The sequence below is a fragment of the Pyrgilauda ruficollis genome, unplaced genomic scaffold (genome assembly GCF_017590135.1).
Source record: "Pyrgilauda ruficollis isolate IOZ18807 unplaced genomic scaffold, ASM1759013v1 scaffold49, whole genome shotgun sequence".
NCBI lineage: Eukaryota > Metazoa > Chordata > Aves > Passeriformes > Passeridae > Pyrgilauda > Pyrgilauda ruficollis.
The window spans coordinates 2,138,223-2,156,868 of record NW_024526488.1 but is presented as its reverse complement, the minus strand read 5'-3'; the positions used below and the strand labels follow the sequence as shown (position 1 = coordinate 2,156,868).

The 18,646-nt window shown below is 40.6% G+C and overlaps 1 protein-coding gene across 1 annotated transcript; it reads right to left on the bottom strand.

Moving 5' to 3' along the window:
- Positions 1 to 547: 547 nt before the first annotated feature.
- ATP6V1G3 (ATPase H+ transporting V1 subunit G3) lies at positions 548 to 11,430 on the bottom strand. The gene is made up of 3 exons (XM_041479614.1): positions 11,344 to 11,430; positions 4,060 to 4,160; positions 548 to 863 (listed from the first exon to the last, which is right to left on the bottom strand). Exons 1-3 carry the CDS (start codon positions 11,423 to 11,425, stop codon positions 690 to 692), a joined length of 357 nt encoding a protein of 118 aa, XP_041335548.1. The 5' UTR covers positions 11,426 to 11,430; the 3' UTR covers positions 548 to 689.
- Between the last annotated feature and the right edge of the window lie 7,216 nt (positions 11,431 to 18,646).

Genomic DNA, 18,646 nt, shown 5'->3' with positions numbered 1-18,646 from the left:
GCCTGGCCCTTGCACCATAGCAATTTTGTAAATAATGATTATGCCTGTTCTCATTTTTCAGACTTAACAAAGCTATATAAAGTTTGTGGTGTAGATACATTTTAGTATAATAATTTAAGTATGGCTTTTAAGCATAGTTTTGTACAAGTTAACTACATTTTGCTTTAAACTAGCATAGAAAAATTGAAAATGCTTTGACCTATTATTTTTGACCAAAATCAAATATTCCTGTATGGTCCATAACCTGACCACTCTATGTGTCACAAGAAAAACAGAAATGTTCCATTTTAGTTTTTTGTGATATTCTATTTCATGTGACTTGAAGTACAGTAAAGGTTAGGATAAACACACTTTATGCAACATAACATCCAAGTACAGAAAATTTTATAAGACAAAAGGAACAAAGACTCCCACTGAAAACCTGCTGGTGTCAAATAATCATTTATTTTGCTGTTGTTGACTTGTCCCTGCCTAAATGACAGGGGTTTAGCTACAGGAAACAATATTCCAACAAATGCTTGTGAAACCCTGTATAATTCCTGTCACATCAAAAGCCTGTGTGGAATTGTGTGCTTTTGGCTTCAGTGCTCTTTTTTTCTCACACATACAGAAACAATACATGAGGAAATATTTATGCTTATCAAGAAAGAAGGCTAGTTTGCTTTGCAAACACAGAACATCAATGAATCTTAAACTGCAGGTCTGAAGTTTGGGTGAATTTCAGGGCTGATGTCAAATATTGTGCTCAAGAGCTTTTTCATCATGCCCTCCATGTTCCTGTGGTAGCTGCTTGTGAGGTTTCGGATGGCTTCTGTTGTTTGCTCTTCTATTTTGGCAGAGAGATTACCTTGGGAGCCCATTACCTGAAAAGCAGAAGACCTCTGAGCAAAATGAGAGGCTACATATAACCATGTTTATTGAACTTTTCTTCATCATGTAGCACAAGCATAACATAAACACATCATAGAGCTTCTGAACAGTGAGGGTTTGATCTGGGTTCAACTGTAAGCATAAACACAGGATTAAAGGCAACTCTCATGCTCATTAGCAATGGGAATCTCCCTATGTAATGAAAGTTTACCAGCTTGCTGTGGGAAAAACATTGTCTATGTTTTGTCTTTTATATGGCTCATTTTAATTTGTTTTCTATTTTAATGACTAGGCAGCTAAGTTCTATCACTGTGTGCCATCGTTTGGCCTCATTGAGAATGCCTGTGAGTGCAGCTAAAGCCCAAACATGGAAAAGCCTTCCTGAAAATGCATAATTACAGTTTCAGAGTACTTGAAATGTCTTCAGCAGTTAGTGATGTATAACCCTCAACAGGCCTCAGACAAGGTCTTTTAATGTTACATCTTCTTATCTGGCGAAATACCAGACAGCTTCTGGCACAGTTAATATCAGGACATTCGTTTAGAATTTAATTGACTCTAGACTCACTGAACATTTTAGCAAGGTTATGTTGTAAACAGATGCACACGTTCCAAATCTGTGACTTTGCTCCCTCCTCCCCCACTGCCCCAACATCTCTTGAATTCTTCCCTTATGGAAAAGTCCTTCTGATACCAGCAGAGAAATTGGTTTCCAGCTAAAGAATTCCATGTGGAGAGAAGAAGACATTTCTGCATGCTTGGATAGTAAGAAAGGAGTAAGTAACATATTCTTGTTTGTGCCACGGTTCTCTGGGGTGGACTAGCAGATGGAGCTAACCTGTGGTATATTAGTGGGGTACCTAGAGCATGATCAGAAACAAGGGAGGGGTTGTTAACTCTATTTTCTGTGTGGTTTCAGCCCAACTTAGTCCTTAAAAAAAGGAAAAGCATATTTTGCATAGACTACCTTCCCTGTTCTGTTTATCAGTACCTGGCAACATAGTAAGACATTTGTCCATAATCCACATATAAACCGTTTTTCAGTTTGGAAAAAATGTAGGTTGTAGACGAAATAATAAGTATTGAGAAAAGATTATAGTTTTCTATAATAACTATTTTTAGCTGACATTTTATTTTAACTTTTAGACAAGTTGCAAGTGTTGCATGTGGGAAAGGTTGTACAGCTTAGACCAGATTTATGGAACTGAATTTTTCCACTGGGGAGAGTAACTTTCTAGAGATCCCAGATGGTTGCATGTTATCCAGCCACTAAATACTTTTGAAAAGCCTCAAGAAAAGTATTATAATTTTAAGAAGAGCCTCTGCAGACCTGCTTTCTTGGCTCATGCTAATGTCATTTGAGATAGTAAACTCTTACTCTTCTGAGTTTTTCCCTCTCTTCTTCAGCTTCTGAATTTGAGGACCTTTTTCTTGCGGAATGCAGGCAATGCTCTGCTTAGTTTATGATTTCTGCTGACCTTGAAGGTTTTTCCCTTATTTTTCCCATACAGGTTTTATGCTAGTGTCATTTTAAAGCTGCTAAAATATTACACTGGCTCAGAAGCCACAAAATTCAGAACTAGGCTGCACATCTCCAGAGTTAGGTGACCTCAGACAATGAGTGAAAAAGCAAAATTGGTTTGAGATCCAGGCAAAAAATTTTGTGTGTTTTGAAAAAAGATTTTGCATATTGTCATTCTAACCTCAATCTTTATTTTTCTGTTGCTCTTCTTAATTCTGGATTGATATGAAGCCTCTCATAGTATGAGAAAATTTGCTCCTGTTTGAATATAAGTGATGCAAAGTAGGAGGAAGAATGGCATTAGAGGAGACTATGACAGACAATTAAAAATACTTGTGTCCAAATGCCCAAGAAAGTAAACTGAACCGGGCATCAGAGCTCCCTCTGCACTGGCTTTGCTGGAGCTCCTGTCTGCCTCCAGACACAGCTTAATAATGATGGCATTTTTCTGGGTAGGTGAATGTTCGACATAATGGGGTCAGGGAACGTGGAGGAGAACTGCAACGATCTTGTACAACATGCTGTCATTTGAGGGGCGATATGTGCTCTGTCCTGCTCATGTGAAACGTTCCGTTGACAAATAGTGGCCTTTCCCTGCAGCTTTAATTTGGTTGTGGTGAAAAAATGGAGTTCACAAAAAAGCAACATCTTTACTCTTCTGCTATCAAGACCTAGAACAAGAAGTCTGGCTTTACTGAAAAGGTGGACAAATTTTAGAGGTGTTTATACTTTATTTTGGTGTCAGTAAACAACTGAAACTGTACATTTGAGACATTTCTACCTGGCCTGCCTGTGTGACAGTGCATCTGGGGGATGGCAGAGTATGATACCAATACTTTTCTCTGTATAGACATTCCTAAGGCTTGTGAGCCCTGCTGGAAAATGTTTTATGTGAAGTGTGACTGAAATGACAGGTTGGTAAAACTAATTTTGTTTGACCTCTTTGGCTTTTTCTTTTCTTTTTGTGTCCACTTTTGCACAAGTACTTTCATTGTCTTTGCAAGATACAACCTGGGGGAAAAAACAATACCAAGAATGTAGGAGGAAGGTCACCTGGTAAAAAGAGAATGGTTTGTGAATTTCATGGAAATACTAGAGAAAAATGAAAGCTGCCATAAATGTATAAAACAGCTTTATTCAGATATGAAAACATTGAGCCAGACCACTTTTACTATAGAAACAGTGAAAAACTCCAAACTTTTGGTGACTTCAATTGACAAAGGATGCGGTCTTACATGTAATGGAAAGAGACAGCTGAAGTGGAACAGAAATGAAAAGAAACATTTTAAACTTTTGCTTTTACTGACACATCCACCTTACTGAATCCTCCAGTTTCAGGACAGGAACTAGGTCTGTCTGTGGTTATAGAAAAAAGACCCCAAAGTATTTTTCCTTAAAGGACATACGTCTTCAAAGCATAAGCGTGAGCCAAATATGGAATCTGGACCATTTTGGTGGGGAATGTTCACAATTTCTTCTACAAATGCATTCAAAGTCTGTGAAAAAGTCCAAATGAAGCATATGGACACTGTAGATGACACCCCCCTGTTTAATCAGTATGACCAAACTGGTGTGCAGGAGTCTCCAGGTAATACTCTTGGAAACAATTTGGTTTACCATTGAGCAGTTTGGTAAGACAAAAGAACACATGCAGGTTTCTTACTTACATTTGTTTCCTTGTTTCTAAATTCCTTCTCCCTCTGTAGTCTGTAGTGGTCTATCTCGGCTGTGGCTTCTTCCTTGGCCTGCTTCAGCCTTTTGCCCTTTCCTGGAGGGGGAAGAAAGAGGCATTTATTTCATACCATCCCTGTATCCCCACAGATGAATCTCTCCAAATCAGCGATATTTTAGCTGGCATAGTAGAACACTGACTTTGCTGAAAGTCTTGTCCATCCGATTTACACAAGAATGGTCAGAAGAGATGAAGTCATTGACTTAGAACACTTTTTGACTGCTAGCCAGTCATGCAAGTACCCCTCTTTTGAGACCAACTTCCTGTGGAGAAGCACACATCAAGTGAAGATCTTCTTGGTTTGCTGACAACAGAAGTCTTTCTGCAAGTAGACATCTTCCCGCAACACAAATGTATTTTTTTCCTAATCACAGCTTGGTGTTTAAATAAATATCTATCTTTTCTTCATCAGCAATAGTAGCAGCCAGATAACAGATTTTAGTTGTCACGGATGGGAAAAGACGTTATTCTGTAAGATTTCCTGTATTGATTGGTTGCCAGAATCCCTTCATCCCACACCAACTGGATTCTGCTTAGAGCTGGCAGATATCCAAAATAATGCAAGATGTCTTAACCACTACCAAACTGAGTTGCAACTTTCAGGCTTTGTCCTTTCTTCCCCCATCCTCTTCTACTAACCTTTGTTAAATGTAGAGGTGAGTGACTAAGATAAGGAGGTCAATTCTTTGTCAATGCACAGAAACCATGAAAGGGATTAATTTTTTTTCTTGTAATTTTAAACAAGGTGATCTGTAAGGTGACATTTTAGCGTGTAGTGGAAACTAGAGCCTTTCTCCTCACCAGGCTTGATTGCATACCTAATTTTGTTTGCTGTGAGTAGTTTGTTTCAGGTAAAACGCTATGGGCTTGTCAAATTAAGAACATGTAAGTCACTGCAGGACTGGACATAAGGACCTTTCTGGATCTAGCAGGGCTGTCATGTAAAGAATAAGAGTAAACGGTTTGATGGAAATGTGGTGTTTAAGGTTGTACATGAAGGAACTGGTGAGTGTGTCATAAAACCCCTCTGGGCTTCTCTGTCATTTATAAGGTCAGTAAAGTTGCATGGACCTCCTCAGGATTCTGTGACACTACCTTGTGAGGAAACAGTAATTTTCTAACTTTAAACCTCTTGCATGGAATTTTGGTATGCTATACTTGAGACACTTGAGCTAGTGCTGATTTTTGGGGTCTCTTTCTGCTGTACAGATAGAATTTTAGGAGTGGGGGGAATAAGGTTGCTCCCTTTTCTTAAACAGGAGAAATATCTTCAGTGGCTGAAAAATTGTTTAGTTGCTTAAATTAGGATATCACAAGAACGTGAGAGTGGTGGCCTAGGCAGCTGAAAGAGCCATCTTGATCTCTTGTGGCACACTGATTTATTTACTTATGGTAACAACCTATTTAACACCACTATTTCTTTTCCTGAAATCCTAGGAAACCTTCTCTGCCTAGGCTAGGAAGATGAAAGATTTCTTGTTTTCTTTCTCCAAGCTGTTACACTGGTTTGGTTACATCTGAGCTGGGCTTCTCCAGCCTTATCAGGTGTGTCATATGGAAACTTGCTCCCACTGAGCATGGCATTATAAGGAAGCTGAAGCTTGGGAGGAAGACTGTTTTTAATACACCTGAGATTCAGCAAAAGCCTGGGTAAAATACCTGATTCAGCAGGAAATTACTTCTCCAGCTGATTGCTCTTTCCAAAATAATTATCTGCAGATGGGTAAGTAGAAGCAGAGAGATGCACAAAGTGGGAATTACTTTTTAAGTCTTGATTTCTGGACTACTGGCTTATTGTGGAACCTTGGGAGTGGCATGTACACAGGCTTTTAACAGGAAGGAACAACCTACTGAGGAACTAGATAGCTTTATTGACTCCCAGTCCATCAGTGCAGGGCTCTCGTGTGTGGAAATTATATTTATCAGAGTCCTTTTCCCATACAGCCACTGTGCTTATGTATAAACGGGAGAGAGGCTGTTTTAAACCTAGTGGGTGCTTTTCCAGAGTTTGTATTTGTTTGGAAAAGGCTGATTTGCCCCAGCTTCTGCCACTCACTGTATGAAGTACTGGGACTAGGATGAGTGAACTGACAGATCTGTGTGAGAGCCTGACATAAGTCTGGACAACAAAATTTGGAACCAGGTTCAGGTCTGTATTTTGAAGTTTCCCTTATTCTCCTCTCCAAATTTGGAGCTGATCAGCCTTTTGTAGAGTTTTCACTCTGTAGGAGTGGAGCTGGGGGGCGATTCTCTGGAGCTGGCAGTCAGGGGGAGTGACTACAATGAAGCTTTGCCAATTTCACCAGCTGAGGAACTGGGTCTCTATAGCAAATTAAATTATTTCAAAATCAGTGGGATTTTAATTTCAAATTCCATCTGGGGGGCCATCTGTAGTAAATATGTTGCATACTTGGCCACCAGATAGATAAATATATCCATTTAAAATGCAGAAAATGGAAAGAGATTAACTATAAAACAACAGTTCAGTTGCCTCTGACAATATAGATAGTGAACCAAAGAGTATATATATATACATATGTGTCAGCTCTTGACAGTGCTCTGGAGTAAGCACAATACACAGTGTCACTGTAGGGTGGCAGCCATTTCATTTTTCCATGATGCCTTTAGGATTGGCACAGCAGGAACCTGCTGCTTCCTATTTAATTAAGTGGAAAAGCTGTGAGTAAATTACTGCTAGTCCAACAACGTTGTGGACAGAATCGGCAACTGCCAACATATGCGACGGTGCATATGCTGCACCTGATTAAGTTAAGCAGAAACTAGAGCTTAACCTGCTGTTCCACTAGGGACAAACCAAAATTAATTAATCAGTCTGTTGTTAACCACTTGTCTGCTACCGTAGTTGTGCAATACAGGACTGCCTTTTCAAAGCCTTACTGATCTGCTGGGCTGGTGCTCTGCAGAGCACAGCCAAGCTGAAACCAACCCTTACACACTGAAGGGTGGTGGAGTGCAGAAATTCAGCCAAAATCATGCAAAAAGAGGGCAAGAAGTGCAGGAGGATGGGAAAACCAGCCCGGCCCTATGACATTTCCTCAGGATCAGAGGTGAGGTACAGAAAGCCCCAAACATGAAGAGATTTTTGCCACAAAGGTCATGCTATGGGGGCAAGGATTGCTGCTGGCCCCCTGTCCCTCCTTCCATCCCTGAAGATGGAGAGCAGCAAAGCAGCTGTGCTATGCCTGGTTTCCTTATCATTGTGTTAAATTGGCCAAATTTTAAAAAACTTGCTGTGACCATTCAGAACTGTACAGGATTTTCTTGCCTAACATGGGAAGGTGTTAGTAGCATGGAGAAAGGCTCTATTCTTCTTTCTAGGTATTTCTGTGATGTTCATGAAACACTTTGCTCTGGTTAGATCCACATGAACTGGTGTCTTTTAAGTTGTTGGAGTTTTTTAGATCTTGGAAGAAAGACAGTAGGAGGCAAAAATTTTGCATTCTAATTTGTCCAAACACTAAATTATCTTACTTTCCAAAAACTGCAATACTAAAATTGGAGTTTTGTTTTCAAACATATCTTCTAGGCTTCTAGCTGAATTTCTGCATAGAAATCAAGTCATTTGAAGAAGTTGCCAAAAATTAATCATATTTTCTTAAAATAGAACCATTTCAGTTGTCTTTGCTAAATTGTCTGGAAAATGGGATTTGGGGATGTGCGTTGTGAGAAAACTATTTTGTACTTTTAATAAAATAGAATAGAGGCAAGCTGAGAATTATGTATAGCTTTCTCAGTAGATAAAATATGTCTTGGATATTGTCCAAGAGGAGCGCCATGGATATAATTCTGTTTACAATATCTTATTTTGATTAGCATTTGGTTTTAATCTGATTTTCTACGATCTTTCATCTGAGTTTTCTTTTTATTAGGCATGAGAAATTCAAGGGAAGATGTAAAAATCTATAGGAGAATGAGTTTTGCTGAGCCCAGTGTTCATGACACATTTGTTTCCCTTGTTTTACCCAAAAGGATTTTCAGGAATTGATGTCTTGGCGCTGACAATGCTCAGTTATTTCTGGGATCCAAATTTTGCTTAAAGTAAAAATGATAGATAAAGCAGCACCATGTTCAAGTGGTCAAATGATTGCAGACTGGTTTGGCTTGTGTTTAATCAATCTAATTTCAGCCTTGCATGTGTTCATTTAATTAATTATTTAAAACATTAATAATTTTTCAGCTATAAATGATATCAGCTAATGATATCATGGTAGGAGAAAGGGTATTGAGCAAGTAATTAAGCATGTACAGAGGAACTTTAGCATTATATTTTTGCTTTGTGTGTATCAATATAATTTTATTTGCTAATTTTTTCAGTTACTTCAAATGGCTTTTGCATTACTAACAAGTGCACATATGTCAGCAAAACCTAGGACCATTAACTGTTTATATACAATATTATGTGTGTTCACACTACATTTTGATTGGTTATGTGAGTATCAACTGTAAACACTGAAGGCTTTGCATCAAGGTGGTTTTGCTAGTCCCATTTCCTTGCAAATGCCTTTTCCTGGTGTGCCCCAGGAACAAGCTGCCAGCTGATGTCCCAGTGTCAGCACAGCAGCCAGACCCATCGGTGCAGTAGTGTTGTGCAATGCCTGCTTGGGGTGACAAAGGAGGTCACAGGGCTGGGAGGCTTCAGTGCTTTCCCTGGCAGCCCAGACCTGCAGAGTGCAGGCCCTGAGCAGCAGCTGCTGATCCCAGCTGGTGCCAGGTGGATCTGAGCTGCCCGTTCTGGGGTGAAGCAGCACCTCCCTCCTTGTTCCACCCAGCTGTGTGCACAGGTCAGCCAACTGCACTGCACAGATCTGTTGCATTTCATGTATTGTCTTTCAGCTTAGCTCTTATGCTGAGACAAACTCTGCAATAGTTTGTTTTTTTGATCTAAGTGCAGAATGAATGTGGGGAGGAGACTGCTGAAGTAACCCCAACTTAGAATAGCCAGATTTGCCTCTAAAAGAATTTCTTTTGCCCTTGTCCCACAGTATTTAACTTATGCTGGCATAGTTATCTAAGGTGGTGTATCGACAGTGCTATGGAAATACTTAAATTAGGGACAACATGGGCATTTTAATTTTGCTTTGTAGCTTCATTGCCAACTTCTTGCAATGTTGAATAGAATGGTTGTCTAGGTAGAATTATGCTGGTAGATTACCTATAATGCTTGTACCTATAATAAACAAATCCAGAGTGGATTTATTTAAACTGTTTGCCCTTGATCGGCTAATTTTGGAAATTCTTGAGGTTTTTCATGGAATCATAGTGAACTGCTGAGGCTGGAAGGAATCTATAGGATACACTCCCTGATGGAAGCAAGGGAAGCTTGACTGGGGGCATATCCAGTGGGTTTTGAATGTCTCTGAGAATGGAGATTCCCCAGCCTCTGGGCAGCCTGTTCCGCCCTTGCAGTCACTGGCTTGTTTTCTTACGTTTACATTTGTGTATTGAATTTTTAATTTTCCTTAATTTTTATAAATGAAAAAAAAAAAGTGATCTTAAAAGTAATAGAAAAGAAAGCCCATAGTGATGATATATTTTTATTCTGAATTCTTTTGCTGATAGAAAAGTTCTTAATAGCTGTTTTTCTGTAGCTGGTTAATAACTCCTACTAGTGTGTTAGTGTTGAGGAAAACAGTGGTAGTGGTTTAATTCAAGTTTCTGACTCAGAGGGGTCTGAAGATACTTTATCTGTAAGAAATCCTGTTCTTATCACAGGCACTCCAAGTGCTGTGGTGGTGACAAGGGAGTGTGTCGTTTGCAGACTAGAGTAAATGCATCCATAACTGTGTCTGGATTCTTCAAGACATTCATCTTTGGTCATCACTTTTACATTATAGTTATTCTTTATATGGAGTTCCTTAATTTATGAAGCTTCCTTTTTAATTGACTGTTACAGAAAAAGCTAAAGTGACTCTTCTGGTTTAAAAAAAACCACCACAAATGAAATCAAAGCAACAAAAACAAACCCCCAAACCCAAAAGTAATCCACTTCAAGCTAATGCCTGATTCTGCAGTCTGTGTTCAGGCCAAACTCCTCCTTGCACCGAGGCTGTGCCTTTCCAGGTCGTGTGCCCTCTTGCTTTGAGGGAGCAGTGTGTTTCCTCTGCGCTACATGAGAAGGGAAAAAACATCCCTCCCAGAGCTCCTAGTTTGGCTGTGTGAGAGGTCAAAACACTACTTAAGTGTCCCTTGCCTTCAGGTTTCTGCCTGAGAGAGTTCTGTTTTATGAAGGTGGGAGGATTTGTTTTAATCTCTACTGTGTCTGCAAGGCACAGGCAGTGCCTGGGTGCTTAGGGAGGGAAATTGCATTTCTACTTATTTGTGTGTGCTGCTGTACAAATTGACACGTTACACTAAAAATTAATATTAATGAGCACACAACAATGCTGATTCACATGTAAAAGGGATATGGAAACTACACAAATTATTCTGTTTAGCTTCCATTCCTCCCTGGAAAACAAAATATATTCCTTTAATTGTGTTCTTGCTCCACATTACATCGTCATCCATTTTCTTTGCATTCTGCTGCTAGTTTCTGAAGCAAGATCACTCCAAAAAACAGTATTAATGTTTCAGTGCTAGTGCAGGTCAATGACTCATGTGGTTGTACCTGCACTCAGGAGAGTAATTACTTGTACCATGTAATAAAACTTCTGTGAATGATCTATTACAGTACTGAGAGTGCTCATGGTTTTACTGTGACTTTGATTACTATCAGGGTGCTGAAGTTTCCCCTTAGTTTTCATATAATTTTTTGAAGCCCAGCTTCAATTAGGAGACAAGTTACTGGATTTTGCAAGTAAAGAGGAACACTAAAAAATCTTAGCAAAACCTATTGAGAGAAGTAAAGAGTTTGGAGTCTAGTCCTCCAGAGCTGGCAGCCAACATGTGAGATTTTAATTTAAATAGCAAGGTAGTAATGGCATTATCAGCATTGAGATAAAGGAAGAACAAATGCATCTGACAGGATGAATATAACAAAGAAAACATTTTTTAATGTAATAAGGCACATGTACACGTAGGCACAAGCACACAGGGTTTTAAGCAGACTCTGAATGTTCAGGCTTGCGTTAATGCCTGGCTGCAGTCAAGGCACAGCACTAGTGCATGTATACAGATGAAAGAATCTTGTTCTGTGAGCTACTGTAATTCTGAAGGGCTTGCACTTGAGAAGTACAGTAAAACCAGGCCAACTACTTACTTTTTTTGGCTTCCTCCAGTTTGTCCTTGGCACGTTTTTCTGCCTGCAAAAGCTGCTGGATTCCCTGAGACTGGCTGGTCATGCTGCTTGCTGGGGCTGGTGAACTTCTGCGAAGACTGGAGCTCAGAGGGAGTTTTATATAGCTGCCAGGCTCTTCCTTGTGTTTTTTGTTCTGTGTGTTATTGCAACAAGCTTCCAGACTGTACCAATCCAGCTGGCTGTGCCTGGATTGCTGCTGCGCGCACAGGCCTGGGAGTGCAGTCAGAAAAACACAGCAGCAAGGCTGAAGGGAATGTCCTCCTCTCCTCAGGGTCACAGAGAGCTTGAAGTCTCTGATTAACACATTGGGGCAAAAAAGAGCACTTCAAATGGCTTTTTATGGTATTTTATTGCTGATTTTTTTTTCTTTTTTTTGTAGGCTCTTATTTCTGAGGCAGAATACAGTTAATCTTGTCTAGGAACTGAGGGGGGAAAATATTTTCTTGGCATTTCCATTAAATAAAACTTCTCCTCAAAGTGAAGAATCAAGTTCAGTCAACAATTAATTTTGGTTGAACGCCAAGAACTGCTTGCAGGCTTCTGTTTAATGTTACTTCTTAACACTACTTATTAGGGTTTTCACTTTAAAAAAATATTCAATAGGAATTAATTCATTGGGGACTAAAGTTTAAAAAAGCATTTCATGATTGAGGTATGCTCTGCCTTGTAATCTGCCATGATGGAGGTAAGTGGAGATGAGATGGAGTGAGAAACTCTGGGCTTAGCTCTAAGATCCAGACTCTTGCAAGGCATGAATGGTGGGCTACGTTTTACTTTCAAGTCATAATGCACACAACAGTCAAATGAGTGCTGTACATGGCTGTAAATGCACATCCCATTCCCTACAGAGGGAAAGAGGGCTTTGTGAGCTACTGCATGAATAAGCAGCATGTTCATCTTCTGAATCCTCATTAAAAAAACCCCAAAAATCCCACCTGTTACAGGTACTTCAGCCATTGCACAGGAGAGGCACATGTCACGTCGCATAATTAAAACAGATTTATTTTTTGTAAGAAAATACCTCACAGCATAAAGTAAGTATAGTATATTTATTACAGTAAAGTATATTTATTACAGGTTTTTGATAGAGCTCTGCCAGGACTGGAGATCACCTCCTGACAGAAATGTTTTTTCCATGCTGCAATTTTATACACATAGTTATATATTTATACATGTGATGTGATTTCTGTATATATTATACATAAAATACATTTATATAAAAATTAATTGGTGCCCTCTGCTAATGGTTCTTATTCTAGGGCCCTTTGTTTTCTGGGGCTTCCCAGGGCAGCTGTGTCATGCTGCTACTTTGCCGTGCTAGGCTGTTGCCTGATTCTGATGAGGAAATGTGTACTACATGAAGTAGTCTATGAAGTAGGCTATGAAGTCTTTTTTTTCTCCCTGCCAAATAGCTGTAGGTTTAAGAGAAAATGGAAGGGGAAGCCTCTTGCCTTATTATTGTCTTTGGCAGCGTCGTGAACAACAGCAGCACTGAGACCTGGAAAAGGAATTTGTTTTGTTTTCTGTTCTATTGTTTCTGTGCTAGTGCAAAGTCAAATGTCACTCAAGCTCCGCTTTTTTTCCAGTGTATCAAACACTGAGTTTATTTCTTCATCCAGAAGCTGTGTGATACTTGCTCATCTCCAGCACTGAAACCAGAGGTCACTCTAACAGCTGAACAGCAGACATGGCACTGTTTTTAGAAGATTTTAATGCATAGCCTTGAAGTTTATTTTATTCAGCCACAGAAGAAGTGATGATCAATTCTACAGAAAATGTGGAAACTGTAGGGTTAGGAAGCCATTTGCCACTGCAATTCAGCTACAAGTGGTATTACTGGCAAAGAAAAGCAGAAGTGGAAAATGAAAGTAAAAAATGAAGAGATCTGGTTTACTTGGGGCAGGAAACTTGAGCTCAGAACTTTAAAGCAGAAGTGACTTGAAAATTAAATAGGAAGTGGAAATGTCAGGCTCGTCTCAGACATCAAAAGTATATCCCTTTTCAGGCAAAGGGTCTCGTCAAGCAAATCTCACTGCAGTGAGAAATGTTACAAAACTACAGGCAAATTAAACTGCTTCAATTTTTGGACTTGGCTGAAAGCATTATGGGTGAGACCCTTTGAAATTTCAGAGCAGTTCTCAATACTATAATTACAGTATTTGGGCATCACTTATGATCTGAATTTTGATATATACAATCTATTAATTAATATTTCACAAAAAATGGTTCTATATGATGAATTTTTATGGGAAAAAGGTACAATCTTCAAGCAACTATAAAGTTCTTCCATTGTGAAAAAATTAATATATTCCTTAGGCAGATTATTTGGGCTGCATATGTCACAGTTCACACTTTTAATATTTTTCTGAATTAAAAAAAAAGTTTCAATTTATAATTCTCCTTGTGGCTGGTTTCCATACAGTGGGGTGGCATGCCATGCTGGCCCTTAGGGCATCAGGCAGGCACTAGTGCACATCTGCAGGGGAAAAGATGATAATTTAGTTTGGCTGGTGCTTATACATATTTTGTTAGACTCCACACGAAGTACTGCCACTTAGAACTAATTTCAAAGCTTGTCTGATGATGTTGGTGATGACCTAAGACTATGCTGACATGACACCTCTATGTATCCCACCTCATGGATAATTCATTAAAATAAAGTAGGTTAAGCCATGGACTGGCAAACTGGCTCCTACTTCATCACACAAGCCAGTAAGAAACTTCTCTGTGTCGTAGTTGCAGACTTTCTTTCCAAGTCAGCTCCAGACTCATTTAATTAGAAAAGAGAAGCTGATGTGCTGACTGGTGATGGGGGCAGGAGAGGTGTTACCAAAGTGAGAGAGGGCAGAGAAAGGGGTTTTGTTGTTTTTTTTAAAGTCTCCTTTTTCTTCTCAGCATCTTGTCTATCTATCTTGGCCTCCAGAATTTCCTGAGCCTTTTCTGGTTATCCCAACTGACAGGGAAAAATGGGCTCAGTTCTGGCATTCTTACTCCTTCAAAGCAAAGCAGTAGAACAAGAGCTCTTGAAGAGTGTTACAAGGGATAAGAGACCCTGCTGAGCTCTCCCTGCTGACCCACAGCTTGAACAGCAGAAACACTCTAAATCAGGCATTTTGAGTTTAGATGCAGCGCAGCTGCTGTTTTATCTCTGCAGTGGGAAGGCCAGGGCCAATGGCTGAATTCACCCCAGGTAATTCAGATTATTTGGAAAAAATCTGCTTGCTGTAACTCAGATTGAGCCTTACCTAGCATGAGTTTACCACCTTCTCAATCCACCTACTATTGAGCATTAAAGGTAGTGCTGTGGCATCCTTTTATTGTGGTTTAAGTGTGCACAGACTCTCCTGCAGGTAGGAGGGCAGCAGGCAGAGTTTCCACTGAAACGTGTTGAATGTGAAGGTCTCCCATGCATTGTCTCTGTGGCTGTACTTCCCAAGGCACACACTTTTTAAATATATATATATATATTTTTTTCATAGTTATGAACCAAATTCTTTCCAAATGAGCCACTGTGTGCTAAGTAGCTGCAGTTCAGGCTGCAGCTTCGAAGCAGCGACATTGATTCACTGATAACGCCTTTAAGATCAGCAGTGTGTCAGGCAGGGCAGCTGCCTCGGCTGCTTTTATGGGTCTGTGTGCCTTTTGTTTCGTTGCTCTAGAAAGGCCTAAGTGAGGAAAAGCAGGGTGCACACCTGCATGGCTTCCTGCAGCACAGTGGGGACTGTTCCTCGTGAAAATGGAGCACCTTCTGATGCAGTAGGGTCTGTCATGCTGAGAGAGAGAGACAGGCTTATGTTAGCATCCACAGCAAAACGTCTTTGTACACAAATTCGTAAGTATACAGTGAAAACCATCACCCATATGTGAAAATCCTGGCTTTTTCTCTGAATTCAAAACCCGTTTGCTTACATTAGAAGACAGAGTTATGAGAACTTTGTACTGAAGTTGTAATTATGTCTGCAAGCTAGGATTCTTGTTGCAGCCATTTTCTGACACTGACAGTTTCACTCTGATGACATCACCACAGCTGACCTCAGCAGCCTGAATTTCACCCATCAGCCTGAAAAATATGGGAACAAAAAGGTATGCAAAGATGAATAAATATTAAAATATTGCCAGAAGCCGCTTGTTGCCACACTGTCTGGGTAAGCTTATTGATTGCTGGCCAAGTCTGCAACACAGCCCCAGCTTCAGCTGGCATAGCTCTCTGATGACCCTATATTGAACACATACTTTAAACCAGCTAATATTTTTTCCTAAATTTGGGCTGTGTCCTAATGGAAGTAATTTTTTTTGCACCTATGGGGGTTTTACATTCAGAGACAGCCAGTGTGAGTTGTACATTTAATTAATTTTCCTAAAGGTCTCTTCAACATTCAGGAGAAAACTTAAGAATTAAAAAAGTGTCCTTTTTTAAAAAAAAAAATCTCACTACCCATGTGAAAATACAGGTAAAGCAAATATTCATTTTTAAAAAGTGCAAAAGAAAAAGCAGCAGAAAAAAAGGCCATAGTTTCTGTGTCTGTAACTTCCAGGTTAATTTATAATTTCACTGTCATTAGGTTGTGGTTATTTCCTATTCTCAGTTTATGGTGTGATCACCTCAGCCAACAAATCCCCACCCAGCAGATCACATACTCCCCCACAGTGGCATGGGGGAGAGAATCAGAAGAGCAACAGTGAGAAAATGTGTGCGTCAAGCTATAAAAGCAGTTTTAAAAATGAGGTGAAAGGGTAGGAGGACACAAACTGATGAAAAAGAAGTCACTTCTCACCTCCCACAAGCAGACCAGTGCCTAGTCAGCCTCCAAAGAGGGAGTACTGAGGAAGGGCCAAACTCCAGTTCTGTGGCTGAGCTGGCACTGTGTGACACCCAGCAGCCCTTCGGCCAGCCCGTGGTGCTGTCCTGGCTGTGCGCACTCCCAGCCTCCTGCCAGCCCCGTGAGGGTCAGAGCTGAGGAGCAGAGAAAGCCTTGACACCCTGCAAGCCCTGTTCAGCAACACCTCCAACGCTGGTTCAGCACAATTTTAGTTGCAGGTTGCGATGAAGCAATTAACTCCATCACAGCCAGCCCCAGCAGCACACAGCTTCATTTCAAGGACTTTTCTTTTATTTTTTTATTTTTTTTTTTTTTATTTCCCCAGTGCAGCTATTTGCTGTCTTCTTTCCCATTCTTCTGCACCATGGCAGTGCCTCCTCCCCTATGACATTCTCTCTGTGACTCCTCACATTGCTGCCTTTCCCAAAAGAAGTTTGTAACGTTATCAGTGTATTTGTGCACCCAGGCAGGCAGGGAGGGGAACTGGGGAGCCATGTAAGTATATTTTGAACTGTGTAGGCTAACCAACAACTTATATTCCTGTCACAGCTCAACATTCACTTGAAGAAAACTGAGTGTACTATATTAGAAAAGTTCAGCTCTGTCTCAAATTAGACTTAAGATCAACAAAGATATCACAAAGAAAATAGTTCGACTTTGCAGCCTAGAGGAGCTGAACCTGTGGTCCTCTGCATTGTACTTAAGTGCTGTTGCTTTGTGTACAGCTTAAGGTCGTTTAATCAGTTTTCTAACTTGAACCAAAATCTCAGTTTTCTACTCAGTCTTTTCACTGTATTTCATTCTAGCTCTGAGCAACACCGGCTTAAACTAAAAGTGAGAAAAACTAGTAAGAATTTCCTTTCTTGTAGTGAAAGTATTAATACCTCAATAGGAAGAAGGGAAGCTTTATTTGGAAAGGTAAGAAAGAAAAGATGGGGTGGAAAAAATGAGAAATACTGGCAACCTTTCCTTTAAGACTAGAGTAGAAGTTGCTTTAGCTACGGTAGTGTGTAAATTTTCCTGATGTTATTCTGATACAATTCTGAAGGTGAATACGGTGTTTTTCTCCTTACGTTGTAAAATCAACTTGTAATTAGTGCTCCTAAACATGTGCATGTATTTATGTTAGTACATGTGTGTATTGAAATTTAAAAATCTCTTCTCCACCACTTTCCAGTGACCTCTAGGTTTTTTGGTGTAATTAAAAAAATAAAAATAGAACTTATCCTCCCTTCATAAAAGAAATCAGAACATTAATTTTAGCCTATCCACCACTTTACATCACGTCTCTGGTATTTCTGTTCCTTGTTTCTCTTGCTTGTCATGTGGCTGTGAGAGTAGTGAGCCTCGTCTCAGACAGTTCCTCATTTTAGAGGGGGAAGGTTTTTTATTATCAAGCCTTTGTGCAGTGCAAACACTTTTCCACCCCCTTTTTTTTACCATTCTCTTGGTAGCTTGTACAGACTTGGGTTTTCCTCAGCTGAAGGTAATTCTGCTGGTGAGGATCTCTGGATGATTTAACGTAGAGCCTCTTACAGGCTTGAAAAGAAAGTCAAAATTCACGGTTAGTTGTGCTTTTCTTTCAAACACTTCACTTGCCAGTACCGTCAGAGCTTCTGAAGCTAAGCACCACTACAGCGTGTTCAACATGTCCGGAAGCCTGGCTGCCCACACGGCCGCGAGCGGGGCCGTGGCTGCCCCTGCCCTGGGCGCCCTTCCCGCTCGGCCCTCGCCGGGGGCTGGCCTGCTGGGGAGGAGCAGGCAGGGAAGGCCGGCGGAGCAGAGCAGGCAGCCAGAGCTGCGCTGGGCCGGGCTGCAGGCGCTGGAAGCGGGGCGGGAGCGGAGCTGCGGGAGCCGCCGCAGGGAAGCGGGGCGCTCACAGCACCTCCCTGCAGGCAGTGCCAACCTCGGCTCCGAACTGTGCTGCAGCCCGGGCTTGTTTGAAATTCCCCTTGGCCTGGGATGGGAAATAACAGGAGCTGGTGATCCACAGATAGGTCAGAGGTGGTTGGTGTCGTTGTCCTGGAAGTGGAATAGACTGAAAATGTGCATTTCTGACAGCAATTATGCTTACAAAGGTGAACCGCGGAGCACGGGCCACCAGGGAGAGCTCCCTGTGGGCCTCCCTCACAGCTCCTGTGGGGCAGGTGGCTCTGTGTTTCTGTGGTTATGGCACAAAAGTTCTAGGGGTCAAACTTTGTCTGGGAGAACAAAGAGGAACAAAAGATTTTACAGAATAACATCTTGGAAGATCCTTACCTATCCCAGGGAATATTTTCTGGCTCTGCAGAGAGCCACAGGATTTTTGCGATCACACAGCATTGCTATCTATGCTATTCTGAAGTCATAACAAGAATGAGGTGAATGACTTAAAAATATTTTTTTTTAATATGAAATGGAACTTCATTTACATGCAGTTAATGTTAATATGAAAAGTTTGCTCT